Source organism: Mesoplodon mirus (genome assembly GCF_964341445.2).
Source record: "Mesoplodon mirus genome assembly, chromosome: 5".
Taxonomy (NCBI): Eukaryota; Metazoa; Chordata; class Mammalia; order Artiodactyla; family Ziphiidae; genus Mesoplodon; species Mesoplodon mirus.
Window position 1 is genome coordinate 155,041,863 of NC_138980.1, and position 20,501 is coordinate 155,062,363.

Here is a 20,501-nt window from a genome sequence, read left to right on the forward strand (position 1 = left end):
CTTAAAAAGTGGCCTCTGTTAAGACAGGTGGAAATGTGGTTGAACTAAAGCACATGAAACAAAGGCTTAAAAGCTTTAGTTATTTGTAAGTTTAATATAAGTCATCAGTTTCTTTTGGTTACCTCAGACTCCTCAAAATCTGCAGGTGTGGGTTCATGTGTGTGTGTGTGTGTGTGTGTGCGTATGCCCATACACAATGGCTTTGACATACTGGACTGCATTAAGAGAGGTATCTTGATGGTGTATCCAGAGTCCAAGATCAGAGAGTTCAGATCCATCTCACAAAAGCAATAGCCGGAGGACATGGTAATGTGCAGGGGAAAAGCATCATCAGAATGATCTGAAGATGGTTGGGCGTTCCCTAGAATTATAAGACTTGGAAGGCTCTTGGGGAGAGGAGCTTACAGTACATTCTTTCTTCTTCTGACAGAATCCCATGCAGTCTCTGCTTTCAGTGTGAAGTTCCACCCTTGCCTGGTCCAGAACCTGCAGTGCGAGAGCTCCATTTACATCTCTAGGTCATATTCCACCACCAGATCTGTTCCATGCTGCTGATGACTGGAGACTGACATGGTGGCAAATACCCATCAGGGAGACCTTTGTGTGGGTTGCTCTCCTACTGTTCAGATGAGATAATGGGCCTCAGGAGGGAAATTCTGCAATTTCCTTCATTAACTACACTGTGCAAGAACATTATTATGACAAGAAATTACAAGGAAATATAAGGTATTATTACAGAGCCATTATCTCCGTTTTTAATTTTTTTTCTAGTGCAATGTAATGTTGCCTTGTCCTCTTCAATCCTTAATAAAATGTGGGTTGGTTGGCTGCCTGTGTCCTTATCATGATATCTTATTTATTTGAATCCTATTTTCAGATGTTCCTCAGCTCCCTTCTCTAGAATAACTAGAACTATGAGTGAATCAGCTAGTTGAAACTGTGAAATCTCTGGCTGGGTTTCTTCTCCAACTCCTAAGCTTCTGCATCACCATCCTCCATCATCTTGAGGACAAGGGTTCTGGGAATGGGACCCACAAGAAGCAGATTTAGGCAATGTGTCACTCTCAAGAAATAGAATATAGGGCTTCCCTGGTGGCACCGTGATTGAGAGTCCGCCTGCCGATACAGGGGACACGGGTTCATGCCCCGGTCCGGGAAGATCCCACGTGCCGTGGAGCGGCTGGGCCCATGAACCATGGCCGCTGAGCCTGCGCGTCCGGCACCTGTGCTCCGCAATGGGAGAGGCCACAACAGTGAGAGGCCCATGTACCGCAAAAGAAAAAAAAAAAAGAAATAGAATATAATTCTCACTGACAATTGAAATTGTCTTTGGATGGCTCATTTTTTCAGTGATCAATCAAAATGTGATACCTCTACACGTTTTACACAAATGTATTATAATGCAACTTAAAGCTGGCTATGATTTTAGTCTTAGGTTCAGGAGTATAGCAATAAAGAAAATACACAAAATCCCTTCCTTCATGGAGCTTACAACCTAGTGGAGTGACAGACAAACAAAAGAGTAAACATGCATTTGTCAGATGTTGATAAGTGCAATGGAAAAAAAATTAAAGTGGGCATGAGAGGTATGGGGATGGTGGGTTATTTCTATGTTGTATTATGTGTTGAGGGAAGGCCTTGCTGACAAAGTGGCATTTGAACAGAGGCCTGAAGGAAGTCAGGGGACAAGCCATGCAGATATTTGGGACCAGGCAGAGAGAAAAGCAAGTGCAAAGGCCCTGAGGCAGGCATGTGTCTGTTGTGTTCCAGGGTCAACAAGGTACAATTGTTGCTTAAGCAGAGAGGGCTGGGGGAAAATATTGGGAAATGAGATCAGACAGGCAGCGAGGGGCAAAATCAAGGTGAGGACTTGAACCAGACTCTACATGAGATGGGACTCCAATAGAGGGTTGGAACAGAGGGGTGACATGAAGGCTCCCTCTCTTTGGCTTGGATATGTTGAGTTTGTGATGATGATAAGCCATTCCTGTGGTAATCAAGTGGACAGTAAGAGAGAAGTTTGGATTTTGGGGGAAGACGGGAATAGAAACTTCAGGTTTGGCCCCATAAAGTCATGGAAATGGATGACTCATCCAGGAATTGACTGTGGACAGAGAAAGCTGAGTGCTAGGGCCCTCCAACTCTTAGAGGCTGAATAGAAGAGGAGGGTCCAGCAAAGATCCACAGAAGGAGCAGCCAGTGAGGACCCAGAGGGGGTTTCACAGAGGCCAAGCCACTGAAAATACATCAGTGCTCACTTAAAAACGCAACGAAAACAATAAAAACAAAATCACTTTCTTCAGATAAGTATCACTGAATTTGAGTCACTAATTTATACAAGTGCTATAATTGTACCTCTATCTATACAAGAAACATATTCTATTAATAAAGAACTATGAATAGATAATAGGATCATGACTGTACCAGCAGCTGATAAGGCAGCCTTCTCCTTGGCTAGTGAGATACACCTTGGAATTTCACGGAGCAAAAACGACAAACCGTATGCAGCCATGCTGCCCTGACGTGGAGCTTTGGGGGAATTTTCACTGTATCTGCCTAATGTAGATACTTCTCACAGGGACTGTTCATGACTTAATGTGTATGTTTATATTTGAACATATTGTTCTGGTGCCTTTTATTTTCAGAATCACTTCAAAATGCACTCCTTCTTACTTTGGATTTTTGCTTGGAACTTTAAAGTTTATTACAGAATATTCTCCGAGTTAAGGAAGACTCCCTTTTCTGTGCCCCTCATAGCCTGGTAGGGGTCATTTCTACACTTATGATGATAATGTATACAACAAACACCATGTTTACATTTGATGCTTGGAAGATTCATTGCCCCTCTCTTGTCTTCATTTCTTTTCCTCTGTGAGTCTTGAAGGAGACTTCTCTTCATCACTTCCTTGTACATGCTCACTCCTTTGGAGAATTATTTTAACATCCTAAGAGAAGAGATTCAAAGAGAAGTCACAAATATTAGTAAATGAGTTAGAATTAATGATCACCTAATATGTGGCAGTGATTAAACAGTAAGTTGTTTTTATTTTTTCCTTTGAGAAAATTGTTCTCTATTTAGCTTGAATCCTGCCTTGCAACTTACTAGTTGTGCCCTTGGAGAGATAACAGAGATCTTGGAGATTCCATTTCCTCATCTAATAATATCTAATAACAGAGTTGTCATATCAGAGTAAATAACATTTGTAAAAGCAGAGTTTGTCAGTAATGGGAAAGGCAAAACATTATTTCCCTATCAATCAATAACAAACAGTATCCACCTTCTATTTAAGGAAAAGTCTAATGCCAAATTAATCATGTCTACAGATTTGTAGAATTTTAGAACAGCAGATTATTTTGAGGGTGGGGGGACTATCTCATTTTTGTATTTTTTTTTAACATTAGAGATTGAATGATCTGTTTCTTGTCCACTTAAATACCCAGCTATGTTACATTTTAAATCACAGATGTTTGTAAAATAAATTTAAGACATTATCACAATGTAGAAGGGGTACAAGCACATGTGAAAAATGTAGAATTATATTTATGCAGTTTCTAGTTTTTTTTTTCTTTTTTAGGCAAGTGCTTTAAGAATATGTTTCTTTTCTTCAGAGCTGAGTTCCAAAGGTTTCTTTCTTTTCTTTTTTAAAATAAATTTATTTATTTATTTATTTTTGGCTGCGCCGGGTCCCCGCTGCTTTGAGCGGGCCCTCTCCAGCCGCGGCGAGCCGGGGCCACTCCTCTCTGTGGGGCGCGGGCTTCTCATTGTCGTGGCCCCTCCCGCCACAGAGCACAGGCTCCAGGCACGCGGGATTCAGCAGCCGTGGTGCGCGGGCTTCAGTACTTGTGGCTCGTGGGCTCCAGAGCGCAGGCCCAGCTACTGTGCGGCACGTGGGATCCTCCGGGGCCAGGGATCGAACCCGCGTCCCCTGCACTGGCAGGCGGACTTCCAACCGCTGCGCCACCAGGGAAACCCCAGAGGTTTCTATTTGACTGTAGTCATTTCACTCATGAAAACATGAGTTAGTTCAGTGTCTAAACGGACCCCTGCTGAGGGACGCACACATCGCTGTACCAGTCACTGCCAGGAACCATAGTGAATCATTTTCTTGAAGGAGCTTGTTCTTTGAAAATACAGATCTCCTACAGCCAAAGGTCAATCTTAGGTGAGCTAAGGGAAAAAGAATAGCTGCTCGCCCTTGACCATTCTGGTCCTACCCTCCACAGTTCTTACTAAGATGTCTTCTTTGCATAGTATATTGTTTGTAAATGGCTAATGCTGACTAGGGACTGTTAACTTGGAGATTAAGGAATGAGCTGTCCTGTGATTACTTGACACTCCAGAGCAAGGGGGAAAATTATAAACTCTAGTATTTAAATCAGATTGGCTAGACTTATAGCTGAAATCAGGGGCCATAGTTTTCAGTAGCAGTTAGTGGAGAAAAGCCTGAGAGAGTCTGGAAATGTTTGACATGGGTGCCTTGAAAACACAAAGTGCTGAAGCAGCCATCATGTTTTGTTATAAACATAAAGGAGATGGTTGGAGCATATCTTAAAGTCAGATACCTTGAAGACTGTGTCCCTTCCAGTTACATTTATATTTATAGGTATTTTGCCCTCACGTAATTGGGTCCTGACTCATTTGTTTCGAAGAAATTCTCCTGTGACATTATGATTTTAACATGAAAAGATTTATTTTTATCTCCTAGTGAGTGGAACCCTTAATTTTAAGGCTGTATGTTTGATGTACAGGCTTGTTAAAAGAAATCTACATTTATTCAGCATATGTTTGCATCACAAGAAACTACATTGGCTGGATTAGTATAGAAAAATCCATTGTCCACTTATACTTGTAAATCTATTTATCAAAGGAAATTAATTGACTTTCCTCACTAACCACCCAGTGACAGTGTCCTCATTGATCTTGTTACATTTAACCAAAGCATTTTCTTAACAATTTAGGAACGTTCCTTGAAAATAACATCTCTGTAAAAGATCTATGAAACTAAAGTTAAATAAGTGACTTTAGATTAAATAACTATAAAATCCAACACAAAATCTGGATCTTCTGCATAGGAGTTGACCACATGGGACTTCCTGGGACTTTGGTTTGGACCCTCTGTCATCATGGCACTGCACCAGTGAAAGACTCCTTTCTTTCCAAAGAGCAGACACTGAATTCAGGAGTTGAAATGCCAGCTTTTTAGTTCATCCATGTACAATTTTGCACGGCTCAGAAATATTTCCTGTGAACAGCAACCACCAGCAGACCAGCAGTAATAATTATAGTAATAATAATTACTATGTATTGAGTGCTTTCTATCTACCAAGCACGGAGCTAAGCACTTTATATGGATTAAGCCATTTCATCCATACAAGGACCCTGTGAGGTATGTTTGATAATTAACCCTATTTTACAGATGGGGAAACCAAGGCACTATGAGGTTACTTGCCCAAGGTCACACAGTTCGTAAGTGTGAACCCAGTCAGCATGGTTCCTGACTCTGGTCTCCTAACCACAAAGCCAGGGCACCCGCCAGAAGGAGCAAAAAATACAACATATCAAAATAATTACGCACACTCGCTTTTTTTTCACATGTATTTAAAATGCGTGCTGCTTCCAAACATGAACCTTGTAAACACAGAGCTGTTAGGCGACAACCTTCACTTCCCACTGTTTATAGCAGCAAACAACATTTTAACCTGAAAAACCACACTCTAGTTTTTGCTCTACTTATCTTGAAAGATCTTCAAATAACATCACTGTGGTTAAAGTTCATTTTAAAAATGTGATCTATTTACTTGTACATGGATATCTGGAGCAAAAAAATGATGACAGGATGAGAATGTTGGTAACTGAGTCTTCAGAGATTTTTTTTTGCTTTTCCTTTCTTTCTTTTCTTTATTTGCTGAGTGAAAATGAGAATAGAGCCCCTTACTGGAAAGGGAACCTCTTTCCTTTTCGCACATCACAGTTAGGCTTTTCAGGTCCAAGGCTCAGCTCTCCTTGGGTCACAATCAGATGAAAGCGCCCGGATTAGATGATAGCGGGTGGTCCACCACCCTCTCATGAGATTCCAGGGTGGAGCAACAGGGAGGAGATGTGAAGGACCAGGATGGGGAGGGTTGAAGAAGCTAACTCAGCAGAAGCACCTTGGCAATGAAGGAATGAACCATTGGGACAGACAGACAGACAGAATGATGAACTCTTTTTCTACTGTTAGAGTATCAGGTGATACCCGAGACATGAGGCTGGTTCATGGGAGGTCAGATACCCTCCAGCTGCAGGGCTCTCAGCCAGAGGGGTCTGTGCACCAGAGAGGATTTGGGGAATGAGCAGAGGTCATTTTGGTCATCAATGCATCAAGGTGCTCCTGGAATATAGTGGGCTGCAGCCCAGAATATCACACATCCTACTACAACGGAGTCGGTCCTGTGCTGCTCAAAAATGTCAGGAGTGCTTCAGCTGGAGTGCAAGTTGGTGAAACTCCTTCCAAAATGAGGGAAAGATGCAAACTAACAAGAGCCCTGTGGACTTCAGCTTTCCATGGGCGTCAGAACACATCTTCACGGGACTTACCTTCGAAGGCAGTCAGTCATCTGTTGGTGGGTTTCTTTTTTCAGGAAGGTGCCAATAGAATCTTCTCTGCAAGTCAATCATATTCAGTCGTTCTAAAGTCTCCAGAAGTAAGAATGTTCCCCAAATCGTCCTGACTTTGTAGGGAGTTCTTCTCCCATTATAGGAGGAAATAAGCGTGGCATCGTTTTAGGGTCCTAATTGTTCTTGGTAATGTAAGATAAACCCTATTATATATAATTCTAAGGATTTGAAAATTATTTTACTGGCTTAAAATAAGAGGGCTGTTCCCTGAAATGTGGAACAGAATGCGTAGGATGAAATGCAGTCTCAAGTGATGGGCTTCTGGAACACACAGAAGGACGGTTGCCCAGAGGAAGGCAAAAGCAGGGAGACCCCCACGGCTGGCAGACGGCTGCCCGTCCTTTCTGTGACACCCACCCACCCACTTCTCTCCACCCTTTGTCTAGTTCTGATGTGCTCTGTTCCCACTAATTCCAGGGTCACACTGACTTATCCCCTCCTCATCCTAAGTGGGGAAGAAAGCTGGTCTTTATTGACGAAAGTATGGAGTATAAGATGCTGAAAAGGGACCTGTGACATATCAGTCTCAATGTGAAGAGTAAATATTTGTGGGATGTATGAGTACAATGACTTAGAACATTGCCAACCACATTTCCAAATATGTTTGGCCTGTTTAAATAAAGAGACACGAATAATTTAAAAAAGAGGCCCGTTAAATGTAGAGACATAATGATATGATATGCTTAAGAGGCAAAGAAACACTTAGGGATGAAGAAATTCACATCACATCATGCCCCTGCTCAGAAGCCTAGCCATTCTCCACCGCTTTTCAAATTGAAACTAAATTTCCCCATGTGACGTCTGGGGTCTTTGCAATCTGGCCTGATCTTACTAATTCAACAGGATCACTCCAAGCCCTTCACAGCCTGCTCTCTGCTCTTCAACCAGTGGGGTTCCACTCCTCCACGCTGCCCGGCTTCCATGCCTTCCCCCGGGCCTCTCTTTCCACCCAGGATGTGGTCTCCTCTCCACCCCTACAGCAAAATCCGCATAGACCTTCTCTCCCCACCCTCTCAACTTTCTTAAACTCCAGCCATCTTTGAAGACTCAGTTTCTAGCACAAAGTCCTATGTTTTGAATTCCTGTAATTTTGCGCTTGGGTGTGGTTTACCTTCTATCATTCTGTTATTGATTTAATTCCTGTGAGTAAACATTCTGTTGCTGACAGAAGTGGAATTTGCTTGGGAGCAGCAACTGAGTTTGGTACTCATGTTTCTGTCTCCCATGGAAACTTATTTTACTAGCCTCAGTGGTAAGTGCTCAGTATTGAATAGATATCCTAACAGCCATCGTTTCTGTAGTACTTGCCATGTGTCAGATACTGTGCCCAGTGCTTTAGAGGCACCATCTCCTTTAATCCTTTCCACAACCCTTTGAACTAGGAATGGGTGTTATCCCCATTTAACAGATGAGAAAGCCAGGGTCAAGAGAAAGTTAAGGTCAGGTATCTAGTGAATGGTGGGCCCGAGATTCAGTCCCATGACTTTATGATTCCAGAAACTATGTTCTTAAATGCTGGCGTCATACTTCACTACTGAAAATGCTTAGTGTCTGCCAGCTGGTTAGAAATCCATTTCAGTTATTGCCAACAGAAGTAATAAAATGTAAAAAGGATCATCAATTTAGAACAAATAAATGTAGGTACAAAGATCTTTAAGTCTAGATAGTCTGATTTCCGGGCATAGCAGGTTATCACTGAGGGGTCAGGAGAAACGCCTCTTAGATCACTTGCATCTTATCAAAGTGAAAGTGTTTTTATCTTAAACTCAGCAAACTCTCTGTAGTCCAATAAACAACTAACAGGAGGCAAATAGGAAGACTTCACGCTGTTAAGTGTGTGAGGCTTGTGAGAGGGTTGTAGCAACCTGCCACACTCTGAAAGGGGGTCACCCCCTGCTTTCTGTAGCCCTTACTGTTGGGGACCCGGGACTTGCCCGGTGGGTGCACATTCAGCACGTGTGTTTGAGATGTGCGTGGTTAAGGTAGCTCTGAGACACAGCTCTTCCTCTCTTCCTTCCTTTATTCTGCTGACTTGGTCCGGCCTCTTTAGGTTTTGTCCTCAGTTTTCCCATCTTGAACAGTTTCTCTGAGGGAACCCTCACACATTCCTTCTTAAGCACTGTCACTGCATGAGCTACAGAGACAATGTGTATCATGATTAGAGTACGGGGAATAAATCAGCACTTGGTTGGGGATCAAGGTCCCCTTAGTTCTCTTTGGCAGGGGGACTCTATTTTCCATACTCTTCAATCATAAGCCAGGGCCCTTCGACGGCTGGAATAATGTAGAACATGAATACTGCCACCCACCCAGCTTTAACTGCCACCTACCTCCAGCCTTCTGGGGTAGACCCAAGTCCTCAGAGTCCCGATGGGGCAGCTCCGTGGTACTGGTGGTCCTATCTGTAGTACTAATAGTATTATCCATATACTGATTGTCCTATCATGGTACTGAGGTACTGATAGTCACCTCTACTCTGTCTGAACTTGCTGCCATTTGGGTATTGAGGGCTGGCCTTTCTGGCCTGACGCTGGTACCAGTTGAGCTTCCTCAGACCCTGTCTAGCCTAGTCCAGCTTCTTCCTTCCGTCTGCCCCTCCACATTTGTGATATCCCACCAAGCCCTGAACCTGAACTCAACCAAATTAAGACTGTGTTAGGACCTTTGGGTAATACTCACGGGGATTTTATAGTCTGGATAACTTGAAATCAGATCTTGAATAAAAGGATGCTTCAGAAGAACAGCAACTTCAATTGGCTCCAGATTCTTGGAACCTAGGTCCTGAAATACTTTTATGAAGCTCTTAAAAGGAAAAAAAAAATAAAGTTGATTAACTTTACAATCCTGATGATGTTAAAATTTTTGTTTTTTAAAGGAATCATCATAATTTCTCTATGATGATACATTTGGGGAGAAATTCTATGAACATAGGCTCAAAATTGAGGGAAACTTTTCTTGGGTACAGGTGGCCCCTTTTATGAAATAATCTAACCAACCTCTGAAGACACGTTCTCTGTCTTTTGGTGGCTGGCAAATCTGTTAGCGTCCTGTGCTTCGTTTGCTCCTTGGAATACTTTGAGTAGAGTTTCCATGGAAATCATTTCCGTGTTCGCATTTTCAGAGATTTCTTCTTCCTTTTTATCCCCTTCCTCTTGTAATTCCCTTTCTTCACTTATAAAATTGTCCTCAAGTTCAGGATATTCCTCAATGGGACTCATATCAGTAAAGGAGGAGGTCTGTGCAATTCAATGAAGAGAACATGAAGTCTTTCCAGGAATAGAGATATTTAGAAAACACCAGTTTGGTCCCGCACTTTTTATGCCCTGGGATGATAGTGCCTACTGCAAACTAGCTAAACGAAATCTAGAGATAGAATATGTTGGCTGCACTGGAAATCATGTTGAAATCCCAGACCAGTTCTGCTGGTAGCTGACAGAGGCCTCAGTGTAGGGGCGTCTTACTCACCTCCGTACAGGCTTCTGCTCACTACCCTGCCAGATACACCACATTCCTCAGTGAAAGGACAGTGGTATGAATTTGTGTAACCACTGTCAGACTTTTACACATGAAGCTAGCTTTCTGAACAGGATTTGCTTTGGAAATTGCCTGCAGTCAAGAGGTTGTGGGCAAGTTAATTTCTCAAGCTTGACAGATTCTAAGAAGCTTTGGGAATGCTTGTTTGGATACTGGAGGTTAAACCTGACTAAACATCCAGAAGGCAAAATAGAAAACAAATTGAATACAGACAGATTGGGATTCTTATTGCTGTTCTTTGACACTTGGCCAAGAGCCATGAACTCAGACACTGGCATTCTGAGCATGGGAAAGAATAAATTGTTTCTGATGTAATTTCTTACGTATCAAAAGCCTGAAAAATATGCCTACCCTTTGATGCCATAATTATTGATCTAGGAATTGATTCTAAATAAATATTCATGTACACAAAGACTTTTGTATATGGATGTTCATTCCATGTTACTTACAGCAAAAATAGAAAACCTATGGTTCCAAAAATGGGGAATGGTGACATCAGTGATAGTGTCAGTCTGTGGCAGAATACTATGCTGCCATGAACATTTTGGTTTAGAAGGATACTGAGTGACATGAGAAAACACTCATGGGATGAATGCAGAAAGGAAACAGAACACAAATAATAAATATACTAGGATCCTCATTTTCTTATATATCTATACTTATAAATGAAAAAAAGAGAAACAGGTACATTAAAGAATTGAAAGTAGTTACCTCTGATTGGTCAAACAGGTGATTTCTTTTTCACTTTGTTTTGTATTTTTCAAATTCTTTACAGTAGAGTTGTACTTACTGTATTTACTGTTATAACTGTGTGTGTGTGTGTTTCTGATGATGAGGTAATAGATATTCAATGATTTGCCATAGAAAAATGGGCATTTTCAGAATGTTGACTGGCCCGATGTCAGAGAACACCTGAGGGTTGATTCTCCTTTATTCCGATGAAGGAAAAATGCTAATTTAGGCTTAAAATTAGAGCAGGGTGCCAATACCTGTAAATGCTCAATTCAGTAGAAGCATTAAGTGCATAGATCACGCAAGTTCTTTCCAAAGAGCCACATAAGTCCCATGTGTAAAAGGATTATAACACAGCACAGAATTAAGCCTCTGGTTGTCATAAGCCCCTCTGAGGGATTTGCAGGGGCTGAGGATAGTGCAGTAGAGACAGGTTGTATTTGCTCTAGCTCTGTGTGGTCACCTTGCTTTAGTTGGGTTTCCATATCCTTTGGTAAATTGGGAATTTAATCTAATCTTGGAGGGTGGGGGGAGAATGCTCTAGCAGGTGAAGTTTTTGGAATTTAGTACAAATATCTATCATCTACCCATCTATCATCTATCTATCTATCTATCTATCTATCTATCTATCATCATCTATTTATCTATCTGTTCATCCAGCCTCTTCTCCATTTTAAACAGTTGAAATACTACTCGGCAGAAATGTGAAACTAGCTTTTTTGTCTCCATCTAAGAAGCCTGGAAATCATCGCACTGGCTACCCGTCAATAATCCCCCCGGGGCAATAGAATATTTGGTGTACTGAAATGAACATAGTCGAGATGTAGAACATCTTGCTGAATGACTGAAGGATGAATGAATTTCTATTCAGAGGGCAGCACAGGTGCTACGCGGAGAAGACAGAGACAGAACCTGTGGGTGAGCACATGACTAGCTGGGCTGGGTAAGCAGGCAATACCGAAATTGAACAGAGAAGGAACCTGCTGTCTCTGCACTATTTCCATAACTACAGAGAGCCTTGCTATAATCATCATGGGATAAATAGATTTTTTATTTTAGTCAAAAGATAACAATTTAAACATTTGAGTGAAGAATCCTTAACTTGTTATATCAGAGGATGCTTTATAAATATTTGCTATTTTTGCTCTCTAGGGGGTTGGAACAGAATAGACTTAGCGGTTCAGTGGGAGGGGAGGGAGAAGAGGGAGGCCAAGATCAGGACCAAAGGAGCCAGTTCAGCATCCTGGCGGGACTGCACGGTGTGCCCAAGAGGGGGCTCCCAACAGACGCTCTGAAAGACCACGACTGTGAATGTGGGTGGATGAACAAAACCAGGGATGCTGCTTTGGAGAAAAGCCAGGGCTTCTGAATGAACAATTATTAGTGGCATCAAAACTCTGTGTGAGTCACATTATCTTCCAAGCAGCGGGGCAGATTGTGGCGCTAGCAAACACTGTGTCACACTCTCAGAGATGACCCTCGAGGACTCCCAGCAAACGTGCCCCTGGAGTGGTGCCTGACTGTGCATTTCTACCATTCAGTCTGTTTAGTCCCGCATCTCAATCAAAGAGCAGAATGGGATGCACATTTAAGTTTTTCAAAACCCAAGGCCTCAAACCATCTCTGTCAAGATGCTTTAACAAGACTCTCAAAATGTGGGAGGTTCAAGCTCATAATTTACGAAATTCCAATATCATAACCCCAAACTCCACAGGTCAGGATGAACCATTTTTCTCAAATATCAACTTATTTGAAGCTTCACGATGACTAGCGCCTGCTCATGAGTGCTTTGTTCTTGAGCTTCTTTTAAATTACCCAAAAAGCTGTGGGTTTTAACAGGAGGTCTGTGCCACGGTGAATAAAACAGTGTGAGTAGCAGATATAGACTCAGAAAGAATGAAGTATCAGGGAGATTTCCAGTTGTTTTTTGGAAAGCAAAAGCCGAGATCCCATTAAATGTCTTGGGAGTGGATATAGATCTATTGGAGGTGTTATTTCTGAGCAGGTTCATTTTGCCTTCCTGGGATAAAGTTGCCCAGGGAACTAGAATACGGTTGGAAAGGGCACAGAAAGGGAGCAGCATAATTGGAGGCAGGATGGTGAGGGCTAGGAGGAGGCAAGAATGAGGAAGGTGGGTGGATCCTGTATTTCAAAAGCTCCGATGGCTCACTCCCAGCCAGGAGTAGTCCTGGGTGTGTGGTGTGTGACAGACCTGCACCCCACCCCCGCCCCATCCTGGTTTCATCTCTGTTGTGCAGTGGTCATGGGGCAGTTCCTGTGCAGTGTCCTTGGGCTTTAAAAGAGCTCTTGAGAGAAGTGATCCAGGGGAGCTGCTTCCTGGATGGGCACTAGCTCCCGGTGAATGACCCGGTGGTCAGGGATAGGAGGGATGCAGTGCCTTCCTGCGCTAGCTGGCTTGGCTGCTACCCACCCAGAGAGCTGTTTGTTGCTATGGCAACCACTGTAACACATACTTCCTTTTCCTGGTCTTTCTGGCTCCGTGCGGCCTCCTGAACCTGCTGTTGCCTCTGCTTCTGGAATGTCTGCTCTCCTCCTCTCTACCTTGGAGACGGGAGTCCCTCCCTTCCTTCTCTCTTCGTCTCTTTCTTCCTTTCTTTCTCTGCCATGTTCACAAACACTAATTGAGTATTTGTTGTGTGCATTACTGAGCACTTGCTACTTTGGAGGACATAAAGATGGGTAACAAGTCATCCCCAACTCAAGGTAGGAATAACAGCAGTAGGATTCAATAGATAAGCCAGCCCCTGCCTGAATGACTAGTTCTCCTTACTTCCCTCCTTTGCCCCCTCCAGTCTGTCCTGTATGGGGGCACATTTTAAATCAAACGACCCTGCTCCAATGACTTCTCATCTCATCTCTTGACACAGTCAAAGCCAACGCCCATCCAGGGCCCCTCGGAGCCCTCTCCCCTTACTATCCCTGCCTGCTACTCTCCTCCAGCTCAATCCTCTCCAACTACACTGGCTGACTTGCGGTTCCTTAGGGTCCACCAGGCATGACCCCACTTGAGAGATTTTGCGCTTACTGCTATCTTCACTTAAAATGCGCTTCCTCCAGAGGTCTAGCTGCAAGGCCCTCTCCCTCACCGCTCTGGACCTCTGCTTCCATGTCTTTTCACAGAGAGACCTTCTGTGACCATTCTATTTAACACTGCAACTCCCACCCAGACTCCTATATTTTTCCCTCTATTCTTTATTCCCCATAGTGTCTATCACCATTTGCTGTAGTCTTTATTTTACTTGTTTTATCCCCAGAGGTGCTGGATAAATGTTTGTTGAGTAAATGCACAGGTGCATGTGATGGTGCTCAGCCTTGCCAGAGAGGATCTGGATGTAAATGGGCCCAGTTGCGGGAGTGCTCTGTGTGTTGGGGGAAGCTTCATGAATGATCTGGCGGTTGAAATAGGCCTTGGGTACTGGGGAGCCCTCGAACCTTTCTAGATGAGCTGACGTGTACTCCAGGTGGAGGGGATAGCAAGAGCAAAGGTACGGAGGTGGCAAAGAAGGAGGTTTAGACCCCTCTTTTGATCTGTAAAGCCCCCTGTTAATCTGTCCTTTATTCTGTGTTCCCTCCATGTGTGGGCCGTCATTCTCCCATTCTTTCCTGTATGGAGAGGGGCAATTAGATGGAATCCCATTAGTGGAGCAAATTTGGCTTCTTCTATATCCTTTGCAGATCACAGGGCTACACAGAGGGTAGGATTTACAAAGCTAATTAATGAAGTAATTGATTGCTCCACTCAGTGAAATGTTTACTGAGCTCTGTAGCAGTAATTCAGATTCAGGAAGGCAGGTTAGGGGATGCAGAGCAAGACAGATGGCCCATCCCTGCCCACAGGGTGCCCAGAGTCCAGAAAGGAAGCTGACCCTGTAGAAGTAGTTATCTATGAGGATTATGGTGAAAGGGGAAGCACAGCATGCTATGGGAACACAGGGCAGGGTTGCCTGCCACCATTCCAGGTCAGGGAAGGTCTCCCTGAGGACAGGTTAATTGAGACTTCCAGGCAGGTTATGATCCATGCCAGTGTTGGGTTAAGGAGGCCCAATCTATAGAGAGATGCAGGCAGACCACATCTAACTCATCATTTATTTGGGAAAAGGTAAATGGTCTTCCTATGTTCTAAGAAGATAGCATTCTTGAGTGGAAGTAACAATAACTCCTTCCTGAACTTTCTGTCACTGTGTCAGTGTTAATGCTGAGTCTAAAGTACATCGAGGTGAAGAGCCCTGAGTTGTCAGCTTCCTAGGCAGCACTGTGGCCTCGCCCTGCCCCTGATGGAAGGGGTAGGACAGCCTCCGGGTCATCTGCTCAGGGCTGAAATATAGGGCTGCCTGTAAAGGAGTCTATGTCTTCTGGGATGTGAAAACTGTCATAGGAACTTCCCAATTTTTTCTCAGAGAACCCTGCATACTCTGTTTTGACAAACATGTATGAAAGGAAAAGAACTGCAGCTAGGACATCCGAGGAGTCTGAACTGTGCAGCCTCCCTCTCCCCTGTGGGTCCACGAAGAAGAGCAGAACAAAGCATTCCATCATGAGGGCCACTGCTCTGTCCCCAAAGGTCAGGTGAAGACTAAAAAGTCATGCCAATGGACACCTAATAAGTGTATTAGTTATTTCCCTGTTCTGAGGCTTTCCTACCTCCCCCAGAACAGGGAATGCCAACCCTTTAGAAATTGACAGGGGGATGTGAGGTTTTATTGGACATTAAGCTTTTCTGTCGCTGGTTGCAGGTGACACAAAGTGCCTGTGGAATTCAGGTGGCCAGGTTTGGGCCTGAAATACTATCAAGTGTCACATACATGTGGGATGTCTGAGGCCTGAACTTGTCTTACATAGAATTTCCACAGAGTGTGACAAATAGTCTGGGTTGATACCCAGTTATTTCTCATTTATCAGGATCAGCACTTCATGCAAAATAAAGGCTGCCCTTTACAGAGCAAATTTTGGTTTCACCAAAGAAACTTTGAGTGAATTTGGATTTAACTACCAAAACATTTTTTTAGTGGGTCCCTAGTTCTTAATCCAATTGAGTAAGGCTTTAACGAAAACCTAGTAAAGCATCGTGTGAGGAACCTGGGAAAATACAGAGATTGAAAAAAAACAGTCTTTGTTCTTAGAAGTTTAGGATCTTTTGGAATCCCCTCCAGACCCCAATGCTAGTCCATTTCTGGACCACAATTACCTTTTCTGCACCAAGAGGAGGCATTTCAATTGGCTGGAAGACGTGAGTCCCAGTGGCCACACTGAGGGCCCTGTAGACCCCTTCCACACCGTCTGGATGGCAAGCAAAATAAAGCAGCATCTGTGTGTAGTCAAGCTGAGGTGGATCCTTCTCACAGTCAGCAAATAATCTAAAGAAAAACTGTCACACAAAAGAATTTCAGCCAGAGGTCAAACGCATACGCTTCGGTAAACAGTAGATGGACGGGCAATGAAGAATCCCTCCCGAAGTTTTGGAAAACAGTCACTTTCTGAGGACTGAATTACTAAAACTAACGTGTAATGAATGGTATGAACTGAAGAGTATGCTAAGTAAAAAAACATAAAACGTAGGGCTAGCAACATTCTGATGTTAAAGAAAATTGTATGCTAATCAATGGTACCAACATATTTAGGAATGAATTAAGGTGGCAGGGATGACATGTTAAGTAGGAAAAGGGAGCAAGGACCCCTCTGTCCATCCTCAGCTCCATCCTGACAAACTGGGCCCTGACTCCCAACTGTGAAGCTACTGGTACATCTCACTCCTTGGGGAGTAGGGAGAAGGCAGGAAACAATGCCCAAAGCCACTGGGACTTGAGCCATTAGACTCTTTAAACTGGCCCACGTTGCGCTGAACTCCCTAAACTATTGACTGTAATGTGACTTCTTCCAGTGTAGACTCCCATGCGGAAACAGTGTGCTTATCACTGGATATCAGCTTGTTTGGCAAGTCTCTCCCACATCCTGAATGACTGACCTGGCGCTCAGATCTAGATGAAGTGTCTCATGCATTTGACAGCGTGAGGAGTTAGTGCTCCGGGACCTAATATCCTCTTGGGCCCTGAAAATCCTAGGCCAAGCTCTGGGACACAGAGGTCACACCTAAGCAGCTACGCAGCCCTGTTTGAGGAGGTGACTGGCTCTTCTCAAACATTTGCATGCAGTGACCTGGAGAATCTTTTTTTTTTTTTTAATAAATATGTATGTTTATAAAGTCATGGAACTGATTTTTTTAAACATCTTAATTGCAGTATAATTGCTTTATATTGTTGTGTTAGTTTCTGATGTATAACAAAGTAAATCAGCTATACGTATACATATATCCCCATATCTCCTCCCTCTTGTGTCTCCCTCCCACCCTCCCTATCCCACCCCTCTAGGTGGTCACAAAGCACCAAGCTCATCTCCCTGTGCTATGCAGCTGCTTCTCACTAGCCATCCATTTTACATTTGGTAGTGTATATATGTCCATGCCACTCTCTCACTTCTTCCCAGCTTGCCCTTCCCCCTCCCCATGTCTTCATGTCCATTCTCTATGTCTGCGTCTTTATTCCTGTCCTGCCCCTAGGTTCATCAGAACCATTTTCTTTTTAATTCCATACATATATGTTAGCATATGGTATTTGTTCTCTCAATTTTGTTTCTTTTTATGGCTGAGTAATATTCCATTGTATATATGTGACATGTCTTCTTTATCCATTCATCTGTCGATTGACACTTAGGTTGCATCCATGTCCTGGTTATTGTAAATAGAGGTGAAATGAACTTTGTGGTATATGCCTCTTTTTAAATTATGGTTCTCAAGGTATATGCCTAGTAGTTCTATTTTTAGTTCCTTAAGGAACCTCCATCCTGTTCTCCATAGTGGCTGTATCAGTTTACATTTCCACCAACAGTGCAAGAGGGTTCCCCTTTCTCCACACCCTCTCCAGCATTTATTGTTTATAGATTTTTTGATGATGGCCATTCTGACTGGTGTGAGGTGATACCTCATTGTAGTTTTGATTTGCATTCCTCTAATGACTAGTGATGTTGAGCATACTTTCACGTGTTTATGGGCAATCTGTATATCTTTTTTGGAGAAATGTCTGTTTAGGTCTTCTGCCCATTTTTGGATTGGGTAGTCTGTTTTTTGATATTGAGCTGCATGAGATGTTTATATATTTTGGATATTAATCCTTTGTCAGTTGCTTCATTTGCAAATATTTTCTCCCATTCTGAGAGTTGTCTTTTTGTCTTGTTTATGTTTTCCTTTGCTGTGCAAAAGATTTTAAGTTTCATTAGGTCCCATTTGTTTATTTTTGTTTTTATTTCCATTTCTCTAGGAGGTGGGTCAAAAAAGATCTTGCTATGATTTATGTCAAAGAGTGTTCTTCCTATGTTTTCCTCTAAGAGTTTATAGTGTCCAGTCTTACATTTAGGTCTTTAATCCATTTTGAGTTTATTTTTGTGTATGGTGTTAGGGAGTGTTCTAATTTCATTCTTTTACATGTAGCTGTCCAGTTTTTCCGGCATCACTTATTGAAGAGGCTGTCTTTTCTCCATTGTATATTCTTGCCTCCTTTATCAAAGATAAGGTGACCGGGCTTCCCTGGTGGCGCAGTGGTTGAGAGTCCACCTGCCGATGCAGGGGACACGGGTTTGTGCCCCAGTTCGGGAAGATCCCACATGCCGTGGAGCGGCTGGGCCTGTGAGCCATGGCCGCTGAGCCTGTGCGTCCGGAGCCTGTGCTCCACAACGGGAGAGGCCACAACAGTGAGATGCCTGCGTACCGAAAATAAAAAAAAAAATTTTTGATAGGAAAATACATAAAGTCTGTTATGCTATGAATATGAAAAGAATCTTAGAGGTCAATGGACTCTGCAAGCTCATCCATTCAGTCACCCCTTTTTATCAAACGTTTACTGAGGTGCTGTGGCACCAAGCTAGGCTCTGATGCTTCAAAATTCTCTCTGATGGTAAGGCAGCCTTAGACATTTGAAGAGTCATGATTCAGCTTTTGGGTTCCTTCAGGACCTTATATTTTCTTCATCTTCTCACTTGCCTCTGGAAATCCTCAGGGATTCCCAGCAGGACTAGGGGTAGAAGGGAGCTGACACCAACAGATAACCATGGCATTGCCCTTTCATGTTTATCTTCCATTTCTTTCATATGAATCCTTGAACTTTACTATTATTTTCATTGAAATGCTCTTAAAAATGCTGTGTAGGTGCAACACATTATTTCCATTAACAAAGAAGTTCAATATGATATATTGAAGGAAGATGGGCAAAAATAAAATAAGTTGACACGTGAACTCTTTCTGTAATTACACAGGCTTGATTTTAAACCAATGGATGAGACATTCGAAAAAGGTAAGGCCTGCTATGTTCTTAAGATCATTTAAAATGTTGTTATAGGAAGACTCCTAAGAAGGCTTCGAAGTTTCCCTGGAAAACCCCCTCAAACACATATCTTGTATAATCCCTTCCCCTTGAGTATGGCTGGGATTTGTAAATGTGATGGAAAGCCATTTTTCAGGAGTAAAGGTAAAGAGATTTTGTAGACACAATTAAGGTCCTTAATCAGTTGATTCTGAGTTAATCAAACGAGAACCCAACCTTGGGCCCTGATCTAATCATGTGAGCCCTTTTAAAAAGGACCCAGGTCTTCAGGGAGAGATTTGAAGCCAGCAAGATGCTTTTCTGCTGGCCGTGAAGAAGCAAACTTTGAAACTGTGAGAGGGCGTGTGGCAGGGAACAACAGTCAGCCTCTCGGAGCTGAAGTTCTCAGTCCTACAACTGCATGGATCTGAATTCTGCCAGCAACCCACCTTGGAAGCCAGTCCTGGAACCAGTATTGGAATTGGCCTCAGCTAAGACTGCAATCCCAGCTGACACCTTGATTTTAGCCTTCTGAGACCCTGAGGAGAGGACCCAGCTAAGCCATGACTGGACTTCTGACTTACAGAAACTCTGAGGTAATAACTGGGCCTTGGTTTAAGCCACTAAATTTGTGGAAATTTGTTACATAGACTCAAAACCCAACACAAATACTATGGTTTCATTCATTCAACAAGTACTTATTGACTGTGCAGAACCTTAGACGGCTCCAGAACAGTACTTAGGACTGTTCTAGACTGTTCTAGGTGCTTGAAATACACTTACTAGGAAAGAGATAAAGATGCCTGCTTTTTTTTTTTTTTTGACATCACTGGATCGTTTATTCAAGAGGGTAGATAGAATTGAATCCAGCAAGGAACCAGAACCTGTGCCAGATGCCTGCTTTTGAGGAGCTTAATTTATAGAAGAGGAAGACAGACAGAATAAATAAAGTAAATTAGATAGTAATTATGGAAACACAGTGGGAAAAATGTGGGTCAAGGAAAGGGGAATTGGAGTGAAGAGTGGGGAAGGGGGGCAGGTTGCAGAATTGAGAAGATGAAAATTGGACAAAGGTTGGAGGTGGGCAGGGAGTAGGCAGGTAGGACACGCAGGGGAAGGGCCACACAGGCAGAGGAGAGTGCTGCGGCCAGTGTCTTTGGGTAGGAGCACGCCTGCCCATTTGATCAACACAGAGGAGGCCAGAGTGG

At 43.1% G+C, this 20,501-nt stretch overlaps 1 protein-coding gene across 1 annotated transcript in view; it reads right to left on the reverse strand.

Moving 5' to 3' along the window:
* Positions 1 to 2,779: 2,779 nt before the first annotated feature.
* The window catches only part of SPEF2 (sperm flagellar 2), a gene marked incomplete at its 5' end in the record, with an annotated part of 163,657 nt that continues 145,935 nt past the window's right edge, over positions 2,780 to 20,501 (reverse strand). The window contains 4 exons of the mRNA XM_082623316.1: positions 2,780 to 2,945; positions 9,338 to 9,460; positions 9,655 to 9,894; positions 16,131 to 16,310. Coding sequence (XP_082479442.1) covers positions 2,856 to 2,945; positions 9,338 to 9,460; positions 9,655 to 9,894; positions 16,131 to 16,310 — 633 coding nt within the window. The 3' untranslated portion in view covers positions 2,780 to 2,855. The remainder of the gene's footprint in view (positions 2,946 to 9,337; positions 9,461 to 9,654; positions 9,895 to 16,130; positions 16,311 to 20,501) is intronic.